Source organism: Tachypleus tridentatus, chromosome 1, assembly GCF_004210375.1.
Source record: "Tachypleus tridentatus isolate NWPU-2018 chromosome 1, ASM421037v1, whole genome shotgun sequence".
NCBI classification, from domain to species: domain Eukaryota; kingdom Metazoa; phylum Arthropoda; class Merostomata; order Xiphosura; family Limulidae; genus Tachypleus; species Tachypleus tridentatus.
Genome location: NC_134825.1, coordinates 6167194 through 6187397, shown reverse-complemented (window position 1 = coordinate 6187397; position 20204 = coordinate 6167194). Strand labels below are relative to the sequence as shown.

The window sequence follows — 20204 nt, the reverse complement described above, 5'->3', positions numbered from 1 at the left end:
CTGGTAAAATCGAAGACGTTTCGGCAATCTTCTGTTTGTCCTCATTTGTCAACACTCCAGACTTAGCGAATGTAAATATAAGATTATTGAGACGTTAACAGACTCGTGATTTTCAAGGTACCAAGTCCATGGAAAGAACCAGAGCCTGATCCAAGAACTGTATCTAATATGTCTCTCAAAAAAACAACGAATGTTATTATTTTTTGTGGCGTATAAGCTACAATAACAGACAATAAACACAATGGTAAATATACAATAACAGACAATAAACACAATGGTAAATATTTGGTGTTTATTCTTATAAGGACATTCACAAAACTGTGCAACGTTGTTTTTCGTTCTAGACTTTCACGCAGAAGTTGAATAACTGAGTGGAAAGTTTATCTTCAAGAAATACTGAAGATATTTTGTGTAACAAGAAAGAAGACTTTCTCAAAATAAACTATACATTTTCATCTTAAAAAACAAACAAATCCTTTGAAAAGATAACAATTGTCCGTTCCGAATTCTAAAGAGGTCACAACTCAAATAACAGCGGAATTTATATTATTGGAACTAAGAATGGGTTGTTAAAAATACGAAACTCAAAAACTATTCTAATGGAAGAATTTCTTGCTATTTTGCTCTAGATCCACATGTCCAAAACCAAGCGCTGAGTTGGATAGGATGGCCGAAAACAAGCACGAAGAGATGAATACATAAAATAGCTACTAGACTGGTTCCAGCCTATTTCAACTTGAACTACTGGAAAATGTGGAAAACCTACAAAATAAAAATAATTAATTAATTAATATAATAGAGTAAAACAAACGAATAACTTCCAAGAGATACAAGCAGACAATGTTGTCAAAATCCATACACAACGTTTAAGAGAAAGAGGACATTTAGTGGCTGCATAATGCTTATATTTTATTCTCTTGTCTTGAGCTATGTGTTCCTTCAGAACATCATTTTCGTGCTGTATATAACTTACAGTTAATAAAACTCACCAAACGTTGTAATTATTCTTCTTCCTCTTCCTCTTCCTCCTCTTCTTCCTCTTCCTCATCTTCTTCCTCTTCCTCATCTTCCTCTTCTTCTACTTTTTCTTCTTCGGCCTCACCAGGTTCTTCATGTTTTGGCTCCAACACAGTAGGTGCTGTAATATCCACTTCTTCTTCTTCATCTTCATGTCTCCGACCTGGAACTTCTTTGTTCTTTGGAGTTGCTGGATCCCATCTTGGTAGTTTCGGTTTTCCTCGATTCTTGAAGGTCTCCATTCTATCTTCCCATGTCTTCTCCAGTTGAGCTTCGTAAGAAGCTTCATAACCCTTGAAATTATGTTAGATGAATATGTTAGTACTCATACACAATGTTATTTAACTTATTTACAAAATGACCAAATTTGTACGATAACTCCAGCAGTTTAGATTCCGGGAATGCCTTCAAGACAATCATTTTAAAAATTACCAATAGTCTATTTACAGCTGAGTTCTTTTCTATCTTAATTAAAGTTTTTATTTGGTTATGTGTTTCTAAAACTACAGTTTAAAGTTATTTACGTAACTTTCCTACCATCTGAACAGGAGTCAGGGAAGTGCAAATTATGTTTTTTAAAGACGTTTCTTATCTTTTAACAACTGTTTTTCGACAGATTCTTTAATTGTAAAATAATATTTTTAAAACGTACTTATAATCACTTGTTTCGATACCTGACTGATCCTAAAAAGATATCTGCACGTGAGGACATGAAGGAGATGATTAGAGGGTGTTTCATACTGGATGGGGAGTAAGTACCCTATGAGACAAGGAGGTCACGTAACGTTATGTAGCGTTATAGTGCGGATAGCTTCAGTACGTGCCATCAGAGTGGATAGTTCTAAAAAGCTAACTGTAATTTCAAAGTGCATCACCAGAAGGTAGCTGATGACGTCATCATTATGTAATAACTTAGATTACAATCTATGTAGTGCACTGTTCTTTGTATTAGCATAGAACAATAAATACTTCTCTAAATATCCTTCACGTCTCATTATATAACATTACCCTTTCCTTCTCTATAGTTTTGATCACGATATTAGTGTCTGCATTACCCTCAGGCCAACTTTAAGGTTTTATATTATTACCCATTCTTTATAGTTTGTATCACGATATTAGTGTCTGCGTTAGCCTTAGAGACAGCTTTAAAGTTTTATTTGTTAAAATAATAATAACAAAAGTATGTGAATACGGGAAATTAATATATTTTGCAGTCTGATTGTTTGCTTGTTTTTGAATTTCGAGCAAAGCTACACGAGGACTATCTGCGCCAGCCGTCCCTAATTTAGCAGTGTAAGACTAGAGCGAAGGCAGCTAATCATCATCACCCACCGCAAACTCTTGGGTTACTCTTTTACCAATGAATAGTGAGATTGAACGTCACATTATAACGCCCCCACGGCTGAAAGAGCGAGCGTGTTTGGTGTGAAGGGGATTCGAACTCGTGACCCCAGGATTAAGAGTCGAGGGCCTTACTACTTGGTGATGCTGTGCCCTTGCAGTTTGAATAAGGCTCCCCGTGGCAAGTCTCACGATTTATAACGCTAAACACCTGGTTTCAATACCCATGTTAGGCACAGTACAGATAGCCCACTGTGCTGATTGAATATTTTATAGCATTTGTCGTTTTGTTGAATTTCGCACAAAGGTAAGCCACCCTAACTTTATAGTGATGTACTTGAGAGAATACAGCTGATCAGTATCGTCCACCGCCAACTCTTGGGATACTCTTTATTAACGAATAAGGAAATGAGTACCTTATTACGTTTAAATGAAAAGATTAGAAATCGTGACCACTAACCACGAAACCATACGAAGAAATAATTATAGTAGAGGCCTGTTTACCACATTAACTTAATTATTCAAATTTTAGAGATATATATCGTGCATAATAACAATAATCATAAAACATTGTTTTGAATACATAAAAATTAATATTTAATTTATTATAGTTCAACTAATTGTATCCTATATTTTACGGTAGGCATATATGAATATCCTTACATTTGTTTAACTTGCAACTTGCATGGCCACTGTTTGTGATATTAACAATAAACATTCAGTCTCTATAAGTTCATTCAATGTATCACATTATTATCAGTGAGTTAACATAAATGATAAATAAATAACCTAGTTCTGAAAAAGACTTTAACTGTATAACTTTACATGACACGTTAAGACTTTCCATATATTGCGTAGGTATCACATTAACTACATGTAAGGAAACTAGTTTACTTTTTACATTTTACTTTCATGTATCGCTTTGTGTGTAATAGGGTCAAATTTCATATAGTCTTTCGTCTCGTATATGATAAAAACAGTCCAGTATGTTCGAATGAAGAGTTAGCACTATAATTGCATTCAACATATTATTCATTCTGTTTGCATTCTATGCAGGTAATATTAATGTTCCGTTTATTACACTTTGACCGACTGTATTGCCTACTTTGTGTTTACACATATAAATATATATATTTATTTATATGTATAAATTTAACTCACAATCTCAGCTCCCCACTAGTACAGCGGTATGTCTCCGGATTTACAACGCTAAAATCAGGGGTTCGATTCCCCTCGGTGGGTTGAGCAGATAGCCCTTTGTGGCTTTGCTATACGAAAAAACAAACACGCACAATCTCAGTTGTCCTGAAACGCACTGTTTCGTGATGTGAAATGTTCAGACTACCTAAATGTATGTATCACGTTAACTAATTATAATGGCCCGCCATGGCCAGGTGGTTAAGGTGCTCGACTCGTAATCTGAGGTGTCACAGGTTCAAATTCCCTTTACACCAAACATGCTCGCCCTTTCAGCCGTGGGGGTGTTGTAGTGGTACAGTCAATCCCACTAGTTTGTTGGCAAAACTGTAGCCCAAGAGTTGGCGGTAATGACTAGCTGCCTTCCTTCTTGTCTTACACTGGTAAAATTGGGACAGCTATCGCAGATATCCCTCGTGTAACTTTGGGCGAAATTAAAAAAACAACCTAATTTTAATGTAACACAATTCAACTTTATGGTTTTTATGACTATAGATCACTACATTACCTTATTAACACGTTGTCACTAAAACCACAGTTCTTTCATTTACTCCAGATATTTTCGTGTTCAAGTCACAAATTATGTAGTAACATAGTGTGCAGTGTATCAAAGTCTGTTTTTCCCGTTTTTTGTATCTGTATGTTTTATCCTTCAATTATCAAACTCTCTAGAAAAGCATTTTGCTAAAAAAATTATACTAGCTGTGATATTAAATAAACTACTTATCACTTATTCAGGTACGTAACTTTCACAGATTTTCTATTATATAAGTATTAACAACTGTCATTTTATGTTTTATTCATCAGATCGTTCGATAGGACATCACAAAGTCTACAGTTTTCTGAAGGATTTTCACCTCAAAGTACAAAATACTAACTACCGTTTTATTTACTGAGTACAAACTTTCACCAAACGACACGAGGTACACCACCTATCGTTGTAACGAGTCTACACATAACATAACTCCCTTCGTAGTGAATGCGAAGGTTGTTTTACACTATTGTATTTCTACAGAACAACAAGTAAAACGTATATGCACAACAAAACATCCGTCATGTAGCTAAGATAATATAATCTAACTTAGTTTATAATCGATAAATATGGATTTTATGCCCACACTCAACATTTGATGTTTTGTCATAGTGTCCGATAGGACACGACAATTGATAAGCGCAAATTTGAATAAAACAATAGTGCAACGTGTTTAAAATTGAGAACTTTTGTTATGGATTTTTATGTAAAATTTGTTACTTGTTTCACTTGATTTATATTTGTTTGTTTTGAATTTCGCGCAAAGCTACACGAGGGCTATCTGCGCTAGCCGTTCCTAATTTAGCAGTGTAAGACTAGAGAGAAGGCAGCTAGTCATCACCACCCACCGCTTACTCTTGAGCTACTCTTTTACCAACGAATAGTGGGATTGACCGTAACATTATAACGCCTCCACGCTGAAAGGGCGAGCAAGTTTAGTGCGACCGGGATTCGAACCCGCGACCCTCGGATTACGAGTCGAACGCCTTAACACGCTTGTCCATGCCAGTCCCTGATTTATATATAACAGAACGTCTTAAAAACTTTATATGTCTGCAAAGATTTTTTATCAAACATAAATAGCTCATTCGGACAAAACAGTTTTACTGTCATAACATCAGGGTTAACAAAGTTGTTTAAAAAAATCATTTCCTTTAGCGTTTAATAAATCGGTGATAAAAACACACGCAGGAATAAAAACAGGGTGAAACAGGATGTGATAAACACTAAACCTTCAAGTTACACTTTACTGCATCACACTTGGTTAACGTAATACATGTAATATTTATATAGTTTGAATATTTTACATATAATGTGACAGGAAACGATTCGTCTCACGACTGTGTACATTGTAACGTTAATGAGGGCATGTATGTATTTATATATATATCAGTGTGGTACTTATGATAAATATTCAAAGCCGGAATGTTTTATGTTAAAAAAGGAAAAAAAACAGTTTCTATGTAGGTTGTAGGTTAAATGTTATATTAATATTCGTATGTGTAAACCACAAGTTACAGCATACAATTTATAAAGTTTCAATGATTAGAATATCAATTTTATATTTTTCTTATTACCATTATTAAACTAAAGCTAAAAGTTAACCTTAAAGATAAACAGATAAACGTTTTTAAAAATAATTTTATAATATGATGCATACTACATATGTATTATACTTTATGTTAATACAAAATATAGTGCTCTAATAAGACTGTAAGACAAACTATTATATGCTTATTCATGAAATACACTATTCAAATATTCATACTGTATAATATAAGATATAAATTTTGAATATTTAAAAGCTTTGTTATTATTATTATTATTAAAATGAAACTGTGAATTTAACCCCAAGAATAATCAAGAAACTAATATTATGTTAATAACAACAGAAAATAAATTAGTATGTTTTTTATAATGTAATGTTTACCATATTCATCTAGAGTTTGATTGTTTTATGCTAATACGTAAACTAGTGCTCCATGTAGGTTTAAGTCAAACTGTTTCATGGTGGTGATTTTATCGCTCGCCCTCTAGTGACGTTCTTTGGAAATACTCGCCTCTTGAAGCACATTTTAAAACTACCTAGACCCTACTAACATAAAGTGAAATTATATACCCTGATGACACATACTGGAACTAACCGCCTTCTGACGCTACTTTGTGGAACTATAACGTCGCGTTATCCCCACCTAGGTGTCACTCTTTGACTTCCTCTGTTCTCAGATGCCAGCGTCATTTGGTGTCATGTCCGTCTAGTTAATTACTGATGTGAAAGTCATTAATTTGAAACAACGCAATTAAAACAAAATGGTAGAAGTTTCCCACATTAAATTTTCATAGTTTCCAGGCGAAAAGTTTTAGCGAAAACAAAATTTTAAGCCTTTTGAAAAAAATAAATAAATTTTATATTCTGATCCACATCTTCTGGTCTTATTTTAGGGTCCGAAAATTTTTCTTTTTTAACTTTTATAATTCAACTTACTTTCCTACGGTGTATGATTTGTATTATGATGTATATTTTGAAAGACACAGTTTCTTCTCAACGAATATGTATATCGAAACAAGCTTACGCCATCAAATAATTCTTTCTTGTCTTTAAATGTTCTGCGATCAATTCTTCTTTCGTATTTACTGGCCACCTGGAGCTTCGGCTGAAAAACACAAACACTTATGTTTATTGAGGTGTATATGGCTGACGTAGAGACAAGCATGTATGTACGACCTTTCACTGTCCACTATTATTAGCGGATCGTATCAACCAGAAAATATAATTCATGGCAAGTATCGTTAATATTTATATAAAAATTTTAACTAAGCTTCTGACGTGTTAATATTTACAAAACGCAACCAGAACTGTTTTTGAAGAGGTATAACATTTAACGTTTGAGCACGAACTTTTCTTAAACCTGAGTTAAATTATCAAAGAGTTTGATTAAAATTTGAATGTTAAGTTGTTATGATAGAGATTCGTAATGATTCACTTGGTTGTAATAAATACACGTACACAAAGTATCAATAGTAAGTTCTGTTAATATGTGTTTAAAACATAAATTACAAAACATAACAATGAAGCTGTAATGTAGCGAGGCCTAATGCATTCTTTAACCGTTCGTACTGTTGACTTCAGTTTTGTCTCTTCAAGGCTCATTAACACAGCCTGGGTTAAAGAAATACCACTACACCCTTCAAATATTGAAGTGTATATTATAGTTACAGGATTTTAAATGAATTTAGTAACCTAAATTAGGTATTTAAGTAATATTATGACACTTCATCGAATTCATTATTCGGTATTATATAGCGGACTAGCTGTTCAATTGTTATATTCATGATACATGTTAAGATGTATTTTGTTTTTTATAATAAACATTTAAATTAACTTAGGTTACTGCAATGTGAGGTAAAACGGACTAAAACACTTATATTAACAATAAAACATTGTTTAGTTGCTAAGCAACATGTTTTAAGGCGATAGAATCTGTGTATATGGATATTTGTTTCACAGCATAAATTGTTTGTTGTGACTATTGTTTTTAGTTAAATACTAGTTTCAGTTTGAAACATTTAAATCATATATGATTACTTGTTTCAAAGATAAAAACATTATATCATATTACGATCAGAATTATTAAAATTAAACTTGTGTATATTACATATAAAAAACATTAAAACACTTTACACAACTAGGCTTAACGCTGTATTATTTGTAAAGAGCTATTGTGATACATTCAGTCAAACAGTAATATCTTTACGCAGTTATTATCGGAATTTTCTATTTTATTTGTCAAACGTCTAACACAGAAACCAGAACAAATAGGTGTAAAGTTTGTTTGTAATATTACAAGTCGAACAAACTGATTGTCTGTATTAATACATCTTACCGGGTACTTTCCTGTCAAGGCCCTGTAAAAAAAATAGAATATTAAAGACATTTTAAAATGAAATTCACAACAAAATAATTCAGCTACAAAATATTCGATTCCGTGGGGGGGGGGGGGAGAAAACTATCGTTAATCCTGGGTATCGATACTGCTATCAAATATTGAATGTAAACCTAAACTGTTGAGAACGATCGTTAAATAGTGTTTAACTACATGTATAAACATGTGTACTTTATGAATTAGTGAAGACTGGAACTCAGTAGTGGTTAGATCACATACTTTCTTTCAAGATAATACTGTTGTGAAAACAGGTGAACTTTAAAATTCCAGAAATGTAGTTATTTACCAAATATTGTAACCAATATTAGATAATAAATGAGAACATAGGTGTAGATACAGAAAGTTAAACTTCTGGTTCAGGTACGACTTTTTTCAAAGGTAATTGGAAAACATTAACTTCATAAAGTTTACAACTCTCAACATAATTTCATCCCTACATGGCCACGTGGTTAAGGCACTCAACTCGTAATCTGAGGGTTGAGGGTTGAATCCCCCGCATACTGAACACGGTTGCCCAAACAGCCGTGAGGGCGTTATGAGTTGGCGATGTATAGTGATGACTAGCTGCCTTTCCTCTAGCCTTACGCTGCTAAATTAGGGACGACTAGCACAGATAGCCCTCCTGTAACTTTGCGCGAAATTCAAAATAAACTAAACATAATTTAAGAATTCTTAAAATTCATGTTATTATTACTTTAACGTTTAATTTAACGTAAGAAGTTTTGATCATGAAAAAATCTCTGAATACTTACTCAGGATCTAAGCCTTTTTTCAGTGCTTTATTTCTGTTGATTTGTCTTTGTCGTTCATTTAACTCTTTAAGCTATAAAAAAAAGCAAAATCTTAACACTCGAGGTTAAATACTCTTAAAATAATTTCAAGCCAAATTAATATATCATGCAACCCGTTCTCTTCCTTGTTTGTTATGTGTGAGTTGATATGATAACCAATATGCGTCTCTCTTTATTGAACATCTTGGGTTGAGTTTTCGACTCACTACAAAGGAAAATCAGTGATTTAATACTAATACCGAGCAAACTATTTGAATATTTACAACGTAACTTTTTTCAGCTATCAAGTATATTAGACGGTATTTGCCTCAAATGCATCGTGGTTACGTAAATACATGCGACAGTAAATAACTGTGTCTGATATGCAGTTTCAGACAGATACAATAAAACAAACCAGGTGTTCCTCTCTTTTATCTGACAGAGGCCAGAGAAAACAAATGGCTACCGTAGACTGGTATCTTTAACGCGAGAGCGCGGAATGTAACGTATCTTTGTGACGACGAGGGACATCTGTCGCCATTCGATAGGAAGCTTAAATGTATTCTTTCACAGAATAACTGATCTGTGTCTGTCACTCATGTTTAAATTGGCAGGAGAAAGAGAAAGTTGTCTCTTTTGACATATTTTATTCGGCATGTCATTAAAGACTGCATTTGTAAATTTGCACTTACATTTTATTTAACTCATTATGCAGTCCATTAGAGAAGGCTAACCGCAGATATGGGTTCAGGAGTAGAAATTATGGGGTTCGAGAGTCTGCCGCCCCAAAGAGGCCTAGCGTGTACGAGGGACTTCGAAAATATAATTTGAATGCCCTTGAAATGCCCTTTATTATTCTGCTATGCCGAACATGAAAATGGAGACTACCAAAGAAGAGACTGCTGGTATAAAGTAGCATCAATGTTGTGGGTCCAACAACTGTTAAATGACCCATATTGTTTGTAGTTGAAGCGAAGGAACTCCCCGAACGTGTCAGTCCTGTCTGTCTTACAAGTAGACTCAAGGTTTTGCAGCATGAACTTCAAGGTGAACGTAAAAAGCTTGAAGTACTAAAACATAAGGTGAAGAGAAGGGATTGAATAATATAAAACCTTTTTATTAGAACAGAATATCATAGATAAGGTAGATGTGTGTGTCTACAGAATTTGAACTGTGGAGGAATCACGTTAATTTTGACTGGAAATGAGCTGTATGCCTTAGTTTCAGGTAAGAATTTCATATATTTAATTTATGGATAAATGTTTGACGATAAAGTTCACGGAAAGGCTTACAGCAGTCTTACAGTGTTGTGACGCACGTGAGTTTGTTTACGTTTCTCACTTCATTGCACCTTATGACATCATCTTGAATTTTCCCACAAACGTTAAGCCTCTTTGACTGAGACAGGAGTGCGCACTCAAGTGTTAAAGATGAAGACAAACAAATACCAGTATAAAACATTTAGTTGTTGTATTTCATTCCTATAGATGGCAGCACAAAAACTGTAGTTTCGAACATATTTTCTTAATACCGTATTTGTACCTTTGAAATGTGTAAATGTATAAGCCCGTATAAAAACACGAGCACAAAGTTTAGTAATATAATATATATATACTGTTTATTTGTTTTAAAGTAAAGACATATAACACATGTCAAGTTCAGAACTTAGAAACTAATTTTTCAAAACTAACTCACATCGTACTCTTGTCGTTTTTGACGTTCTTCCAAGTCATATTTATCGCTTTCAAGACTACTAATTTTACCCCAAAGTTCGTTGGCCTTCTGACGAAGTTCTTCTATACTTAAACCTTCGATCTCAAGCGGTTTCACACGATACTGCATGCATAGCTCCTTGTCGGCGGCTAGCTGTTCCTTGGTCTTTCCCATCTCGCTTTGGGCAAACATGACGTTACTGAACTGTAAGAGAAAACCAACTGTCACAAAAAATACAAAAAACGAAACGTTTCGTGCATAATTATGTGAAATGACTCATCGTAAAGTCATATTATTCTATGATTATTGAGAAATGCACTATATGTATATATATTAGGTTTTCCAGAAATAAATATCAGAATTCTCCAGATAACATTTAGAAGCTGAATATTGAGTAACTTATGGTTGGTTGGTTGGTTTAGTCGAACGTTTGTCGCTTACAAAATGACTTAATTATCTACTGTTTCAACTTTACTCAGAGTAAGTTTCGCAGCCCCCAAGGCAACATGGACAAGAAGGACTTTCGTGTGATTTTTCTCTACGACTTCAAACTTGGACAAAAAGCTACCGAAACTGGACGGAACATCAGCCAGGCATTCGGCCACGGATCTGTTACTAATCGTACAGTTCAGCGTTGGTTTCAAAGGTTGCAACATGAATATGGAAGTCTTGAAGGCCACGAAGGTCGTGGGAGGAAGCCATCCTTAGATGAAACACATTAAGGGAAGCAGTTGAGACAGGCCCACACACAACAGTACGTGAGCTTGTAGAAAAGCTAGGCACAAGCAAATCAATCATCACCAATCACCTGAGTGTGGTTGGAAAGACGAAAAAGTTGGATGCGTGGATTCCGCATGACCTGACTGAAAAGCAACAAAATCGGCGTTATCTGACCTGTCAAGTACGACACTCCTCAGCGTTATCTGACCTGTCAAGGATCACACCCTCGGCGTCATCTGACCTGTCAAGTACGACACCCTCAGCGTTATCTGACCTGTCAAGGATCACACTCCTCGGCGTTATCTGACCTGTCAAGGATGACACTTCTCACCTTATTCCACAAATGTTTCCCCTACAGATTTTCATTTTTTCAAGCACTTTGACAACATTTTGAATAATAAACGCTTTCAAAACCAGGCAGCTGCATAAGAAAGTGAGATACACCAGTGTGTGAGTTGAGCCATTTTAAGTGGGAATAAATGTAGGAGTGTCCTAACTTTTAAATCAGAATATGCATTTTTGTGAAATTACATTTACAAAATATCTTGAAAAGTGTTTTCTTCAGTTTTAATTGTTTAGTTATATTCCCTTAATCTCTCAGTATTGTTGAAATTGAGATCAAATATCTGTATATCCAAAAATGTTACAAAAATACACAGGCTTTCATAGGGTGTTCTAACTTTTCACATGACCATAGAATTATACTTCCCTGGCTCACAACATCGACACTTTATTGTAAACTATCTTATCCATCAAAACATTACCTTATTGTAAATGCTAGAAAGATAAAACTTATTAAAACTATTATTATCTCATTCCTCAAAACGTTTGAAGAATTTGTTTAATCAAACCAGAAGTATTGAGTACCCATACCGAATTTCAACATCCACTTTGCACATAATGTCAACATCCGTAAGCGAGAAATTCCTGGACTGGAACAGACAGTGACGAAAGGAAAGGTACATCTTTGACTTTCAAGAAGAAGTATACAGATAAAGAATTACTGCTGTTATCGTTGACAAATATATTGAAAGTTATATTTTTTATTATTTTTGTCCTTTTTAGGTATTGCTGATCAGACGCAGACATACCTAGACAGTTCTTCTTACAGTTAAGGGAAGAGTTTCTCATAACCCATGACTTCAGCCCTTTCAGTTACACTATCTTGCATGGTTGTATAATGAAACAAATGTATCCAACCACGATCAGCAGAGTTTGTACCTAACCGCAAATACTTTACATCCAATACCTCATGCCAGTTAAATATCCAGTGAATAGATTACGAATAGAAATCTGACGAGGTTAAAATCTAACAACTCTCAACAGTGGTGGTGGTTATTGTAAGGAACACATTACAATATACAACTTGTATGGATGCTATTAGGATTGTTGTAATATCTATACTGATTCTGATATCCAGAACCTTGTTTTAAACATATCTGTCTGGTTTATTAGAAAACATACCACAGAAAGACAGCAACAGCTCTAAGCTCGAGGATATGAAGTCATACGTATATATAAACCTGACCCGTCGCACCAAACATGCTCGAACTTTCAGCTGTGGGGGCGTTATAATATGACGGTCAATCCTACTATTCGTTGGTAAAAGAGTAGCCCAAGAGTTGGCGGTGAGTGGCGATGACTAGCTGCCTTCCCTTTAGTCTTACACTGCAAAATTAGGGACGGCTAGCGCAGATAGCCCTCGTGTAGCTTTGCACGAAATAAAAAAAAACGAAAAACAAACAAAATATAAACATGATTTTAAGAAGATGAAACTAACTATTCAGGATTGGTTATTTTTCACAGGGCTCACACCGTAGTTTCCCACCTGTATACACGAGATGACTTCTATGCAACAATACTTTTGCACAATGTAAAAGAAAATGTACATGGTTTTTACACCCCTATATACGAGGACAAAGTATTCAGTTAGATGTCCTGTTATTATAAAATACAAACTTCACTGATTAAAAAAACAATATTTTGACTTCATAAAATGTAAAATCATAATCTCAAGGAAACTCTTATCATTCTGTTTTGTCTATAAGAAGTGAAGATAAATTAATTTTTTCCCTTACGTATGTTATGTGTGGAATCCATATCACTGTTGCCATGTCATCTGAAAGAGCTATCATCAGTACCAGTATCAGTATCATTAAACAAAGAGAAAACAGTCAACTGTGGCTATCAGGTAATGAAAATATAAGACAAATACCACACACCCAATAAATACAATACTGTTTATAATAATTATACTCTCTCACTGCATAAAATCAGAAATAAAACAGGTTTATGTTATTTTGTGGGTCTAAATGGAAGGAAGGTAAATTACCCCAAGAAGCATAACCTTTTAAAAATGTCAGTTGCAAAACTTTGTCTTAACTCCTTTGGGGACGTTAGGGTATGTCTGAGTAGCACATATAACATATCTGTTAAAGAACTCTTTCTCAACAACAACAATGAACAGTAAGATAACAGAGATATTCAAATGAACAGTAAGATAACAGAGATATTCAATGAAGAGTAAGATAAGAAAGATATTCAATGAAGAGTAAGATAACAAAGATATTCAATGAAGAGTAAGATAACAAGATATTCAATGAAGAGTAAGATAAAAAGATATTCAATGAAGAAAGTAAGATAAAAGAGATATTCAATGAAGAGTAAGATAACAAAAGATATTCAATGAAGAGTAAGATAACAAAGATATTCAATGAAGAGTAAGATAACAGATATTCAATGAAGAGTAAGATAAAGATATTCAATGAAGAGTAAGATAACAGAGATATTCAATGAAGAGTAAGATAACAAAGATATTCAATGAAGAGTAAGAAAAGATGTTCTTCAAATGAAGAGTAAGATAAAGATATTCAATGAAGAGTAAGATAACAAAGATATTCAATGAAGAAAGTAAGATAAAAAAAGATATTCAATGAAGAGTAAGATAACAAAGATATTCAATGAAGAGTAAGATAACAGAGATATTCAAAGAAAGAGAAAGATAACAAAGATATTCAATGAAGAGTAAATATAACAAAGATATTCAATGAAGAGTAAAATGAAAGATATTCAATGAAGAGTAAGATAACAGAAAGATATTCAATGAAGAGTAAGATAAAGATATTCAATGAAGAGTAAGATAAAAGATATTCAATGAAGAGTAAGATAACAGAGATATTCAATGAAGAGTAAGATAACAAAGATATTATCAATGAAGAGTAAGATAACAATGAGGATATTCAATGAAGAGTAAGATAAATAAATAAGATATTCAATGAAAAGTAAGATAACAGATAGATATTCAATGAAGAGTAAGAATAAAGAAATATTCAAATGAAGAGTAAGATAAAGATATTCAATGAAGAAAAGATGTAAGAAAGATATTCAATGAAGAGTAAAAAAGATAACAAAGATATTCAATGAAGAGTAAGATAACAGATATTATTCAATGAAGAGTAAGATAACAAAGATATTCAATGAAGAGTAAGATAACAGATATTCAATGAAGAGTAAGATAACAGAGATATTCAATGAAGAGTAAGATAAAGATATTCAATGAAGAGTAAGATAACAAAGATATTCAATGAAGAGTAAGATAACAGAGATATTCAATGAAGAGTAAGATAAAGATATTCAATGAAGAGTAAGATAAAGAGTATATTCAATGATAAGATATTCAAAGATATTCAATGAAGAGTAAGATAAAGATGTTCAATGAAGAGTAAGATAAAGATATTCAATGAAGAGTAAGATAACAGAGATATTCAATGAAGAGTAAGATAACAGATATTCAATGAAGAGTAAGATAACAGAGATATTCAATGAAGAGTAAGATAACAGATATTCAATGAAGAGTAAGATAAAGATATTCAATGAAGAGTAAGATAACAAAGATATTCAATGAAGAGTAAGATAAAGATATTCAATGAAGAAAGATAAGATATTCAAGATGAGTAATGGAATAATGAGATATTCAATGAAGAGTAAGATAACAGAGATATTCAATGAAGAGTAAGATAACAAAGATATTCAATGAAGAGTAAGATAAGATATTCAATGAAGAGTAAGATAACAGAGATATTCAATGAAGAGTAAGATAACAAAGATATTCAATGAAGAGTAAGATAAAGATATTCAATGAAAGAGTAAGATAACAAAGATAAATGATGATAAGATAGACAAGACAGAGATATTCAAATGAGTAGAGAAGAGTAAGATAAAGCAAGATATTAAATAAAGATAAGATAACAGATATTCAATGAAGAGTAAGATAACAAAAGATATTCAATGAAGAGTAAGATAAAGATATGCAAACAATTCAAGAGTAAGATAAAAGATATTCAATGAAGAGTAAGATAAGAAAGATATTCAATGAAGAAGAGTAAGATAAATGAGAGATATTCAATGAAGAGTAAGATAACAAAGATATTCAATGAAAGAGTAAGATACAAGATATTCAATGAAGAGTAAGATATTCAAAGATAAGGTTCAATGAAGAGTAAGATAAAGATATTCAAATGAAGAGTATAGAAAAGTAACAAAGATATTCAATGAAGAGTAAGATAACAAATAGATATATTCAATGAAGAGTAAGATAACAGAGAGTAAGATTCAATGAAAGTAAGATAACAAAGATATTCAATGAAGAGTAAGATAACAAAGAGATATTCAAATGAAGAGTAAGATAAAAAGATATTCAATGAAGAGTAAGATAAAGAGATATTCAATGAAGAGTAAGATCAAGATATTCAAATGAAGAGTAAGAAAACAAAGATATTCAATGAAGAGTAAGATAACAAGAGATATTCAATGAAGAGTAAGATAACAAAAAAGATATTCAATGAAGAGTAAGATAACAGATATTCAATGAAGAGTAAGATAAAGGATGTTCAATGAAGAGTAAGAAAACAAGGATGATCAATGAAGAGTAAAAATAAGATATTCAATGAAGAGGATGAGAATATCAATGAAGAGTAAGATAAAAAGATATTCAAAAGAAAGAAAAAGATAAAGAAAGATATTCAATGAAATGTAAGATAACAAAGTAAAAGATATTCAATGAAGAGTAAGATAACAGAGAAGGATATTCAATAGGGAGTAAGATAACAAAGATATTCAAAGATATTCAATGAAGAGTAAGATAACAGAGATATTCAAATTTCAAATGAAGAGTAAGATAACAAAGATATTCAATGAAGAGTAAGATAACGAGTGATTATTCAAATGAAGAGTAAGAAATAGTGTTTTATTAAGATATTCAATGAAGAGTAAGATAAAGATATTCAAATGAAGAGCAAGATAACAGAGATATTCAATGAAGAGTAAGATAACAAAGATATTCAATGAAGAGTAAGATAAAGATACGTTCAATATTCAAAAGAGTAAGATAACAAAGAGAAAGATATTCAATGAAGAGTAAGATAAAAGATATTCAATGAAGAGTAAGATAACAAAGATATTCAATGAAGAGTAAGATAAAGATACAAAAAGTTCAATGAAGAGTAAGATAAATGATATCAAAAGGTATAACATATTCAATGAAGAGTAAGATAAAGATATTCAATGAAGAGTAAGATAACAGAGATATTCAATGAAGAGTAAGATAACAAAGATATTCAAATGAAGAGTAAGATAACAATATTCAATGAAGAGTAAGACCAATGATATTCAGAAGAGATTGATAGAGATGTTCAGTGTGAAGAAGATAACATAACAAAGATATTCAATGAAGAGTGATAACAGAGAGATATTCAATGAAGAGTAAGATAACAAAGATATTCAATGAAGAGTGAGAAAAAGATATTCAAGGAAGAAGTAAGATAACAGAGATATTCAATGAAGAGTAAGATAAACAAGAGATTCCAAAAGAAAGGTTCAAATGAAGATTCAAAAAGAGTAAGATAAAGAGATATTCAACAGAGAGAGTAAGATAAACATAGATGTTCAATGAAGAGTAAGATAACATAAGATATTCAAATGCAAGATGATCATAAGCAATAAGAAAGATAACAGATGATATTCAATGAAGAGATAAGATAAAGATGATATTCAATGAAGAAAAGATAAAGAAATGAAGAGTCTCAATGAAGAGATAAAGATAAAAAGATATTCAATGAAGAGTAAGATAAACAGAGATATTCAATGAAGAGTAAGATAACAAAGATATTCAATGAAGAGTAAGATAATGAAAGATGATTCAATGAGAGAGTAAGATAAAGATATTCAATGAAGAGTAAGATAACAGGATATTCAATGAAGAGTAAGATAACAGAAGATATTCAATGAAGAGTAAGATAACAGAGATATTCAATGAAGAGTAAGATAAACAGATAAATTCAATGAAGAGTAAGATAAAGATATTCAATGAAGAGTAAGATAAACATAAAGATAATTCAATGAAGAGTAAGATAACAAAGATATTCAATGAAGAGTAAGATAACAGAGATATTCAATGAAGAGTAAGATAACAGAGATATTCAATGAAGAGTAAGATAACAAGAGATGTTCAATGCAAGAGAGATAAGATAACAAAAGATATTCAATGAAGGAAGTAAGATAAAAGATGTTCAATGAGAAAGAGTAAGATAAAATATTCAATGAAGAGTAAGATAACAGAATGTTCAATGAAGAGTAAGACAAAGATAAGATATTAAATGAAGAGTAAGATAAAGATATTCAATGAAGAGTAAGATAAAAGATGTTCAATGAAGAGTAAGATAACAATGATATTCAATGAAGAGTAAGATAACAAAAGATATTCAATGAAGAGTAAGATAAAGATATTCAATGAAGAGTAAGATAACGAAGATATTCAAAGAAGAGCAAGAGTAAGATAACAAAGATATTCAATGAAGAGTAAGATAACAGAGATGTTCAATGAAGAGTAAGATAAAGATGTTCAATGAAGAGTAAGATAACAAAAGATATTCAAAGAAGATTAAAATAACAAATATTCAATGAAGAGTAAGATAACAGATATCTGAATCAAATGAGTAAGATAAGATAAGATTTATATCAATGAAGAGTAAGATAACAGAGATTCATTCAAGAGTAAGATAACAAAAGATGTTCAATGAAGAGTAAGATAAAAAGATATTCAATGAAAGAGAAAGATAAGAGATATATGTTCAATGAAGAGTAAGATAAATAAAAGATATTCAAATGAAGAGTAAAGATAAAGATGTTCAATGATGAGGAAATGGAATAACAACGATATTCAAATCGAAGAGTAGAGACAGATAGTCAAATGAAGAGCATATGTAGATGTCAATGTACAGTAAGAATAACAGAGATATTCAATGAAAGTAAGATAACAAAGATATTCAATCAAAAAGAAGATGACAGAGAATTCAATGAAGAGTAAAATAACAAAAGATATTCCAAATGAAAGTAAGATAGGATATTCAAAGGAGAAACAATAGAAAAGTAAATTAACAGAGATATTCAATGAAGAGTAAAAGACAACAAGATATTCAATAAGAAAAGTAAGATAACAGAATATTCAATGAAGAGTAAGATAACAGAGATATTCAATGAAGAGTAAGATAACAGATGTTCAATGAAAAGTAAGATAACAATGAAGTTCAATGAAAGAAGTAAGATAACAAAGATATTCAATGAAGAGTAAGATAAAGATGTTCAATGAAGAGTTCAAGAATAAAGATATTCAATGTAAAAGTAAGATAACAGAGATATTCAATGAAGAGTAAGATAAACAAAAGATATTCAAATTTGAAAGAAGTAAAGATAACAAAGATATTCAATGAAAAGTAAAAGATAACAAAAGATATTCAATGAAGATTAAAGATAATAGAGATATTCAAATGAAAAGTAAGATAACAGAATATTCAATGAAAAGTAAAGATAACAAAAGATATTCAATGAAGAGTAAGATAAGATATAAAGATAATCATTGAAGAGTAAAAGAACAAAAGATATTGAATGTTATAAGATAAAAGATGTTAAATGAAGAGTAAGATAAAGATATTCAATGAAGAGTAAGATAACAGAGATATTCAATGAAGAGTAAGATAAACAAGAAGATATTCAATGAAGAGTAAGATAACAAAGATATTCAATGAAGAGTAAGATAACAAAGATATTCAATGAAGAGTAAGATAACAGATATTCAATGAAGAGTAAGATAAAGATATTCAATGAAGAGTAAGATAACAAAGATATTCAATGAAGAGTAAGATAACAAAAGATATTCAATGAAGAGTAAGATAACAAGAGATATTCAAATGAAGAGTAAGATAACAAAGATATTCAAAATGAAGAGATAAGATAAAGTGAAGAGTTAAATGAAGAGTAAGATAAAGATATCTCAATGAAGAAGAGTAAGATAACAGATATTCAATGAAGAGTAAGATAAAGATGTTCAATGAAGAGTAAGATAAATAGAGATATTCAATGAAGAGTAAGATAAAGATATTCAATGAAGAAAGAGATATTCAATGAAGAGTAAGATAAAAAGATATTCAATGAAGAGTAAGATAAAGATATCTTCAAATGAAAGAGCAAGATTACAAAAAGATATTCAATGAAGAGTAAGATAACAGAGATATTCAATGAAGAGTAAGATAACAAGATATTCAATGAAGGAGTAAGATAACAAAGATATTCAATGAAGAGTAAGATAAAGATATATTCAATGAAAGATAAGATAACAAGGAGATATTCAATGAAGGAGTAAATAATGAAGAGAATTCAAAAGAGTAAGATAACAAAAGATATTCGAATGAAGAGTAAGATAACAAATATTCAATGAAGAGTAAGATAACAGATGTTCAATGAAAGTAGTAATATTAATATGAAGAGTAAGAGAACAGATATTCAATGAAGAGTAAGATAACAGAGATATTCAATGAAGAGTAAGATAACGATTGATATTCAAATGAAGAGTAAGATAAATAGATATATCTCAAATTTTGAAGAAAAGAAAAGATATTCAATGAAGAGTTAAGATAA

The 20204-nt window shown here is 31.6% G+C and overlaps 1 protein-coding gene across 1 annotated transcript; it reads right to left on the bottom strand.

Annotated features, from left to right (window-relative positions):
- Positions 1-277: 277 nt before the first annotated feature.
- LOC143236159 (troponin T-like) lies at positions 278-10757 on the bottom strand. The gene is made up of 6 exons (XM_076474479.1): positions 10497-10757; positions 8784-8854; positions 7972-7993; positions 6661-6741; positions 990-1310; positions 278-762 (listed from the first exon to the last, which is right to left on the bottom strand). Exons 1-5 carry the CDS (start codon positions 10704-10706, stop codon positions 1002-1004), a joined length of 693 nt encoding a protein of 230 aa, XP_076330594.1. The 5' UTR covers positions 10707-10757; the 3' UTR covers positions 278-762; positions 990-1001.
- Between the last annotated feature and the right edge of the window lie 9447 nt (positions 10758-20204).

Excerpts from the sequence above, each read along its gene's own strand:
- LOC143236159 (XM_076474479.1), bottom strand. The coding sequence starts at position 10,706 with ATGTTTGCCCAAAGCGAGATGGGAAAGACCAAGGAACAGCTAGCCGCC. Across the intron at positions 8,855-10,496 it reads AAAAACGACAAGAGTACGAT|CTTAAAGAGTTAAATGAACG; the intron begins GTGAGTTAGTTT and ends TTTTTTTTATAG. Across the intron at positions 1,311-6,660 it reads AGAAAGAATTATTTGATGGC|GGTTATGAAGCTTCTTACGA; the intron begins GTAAGCTTGTTT and ends CATAATTTCAAG.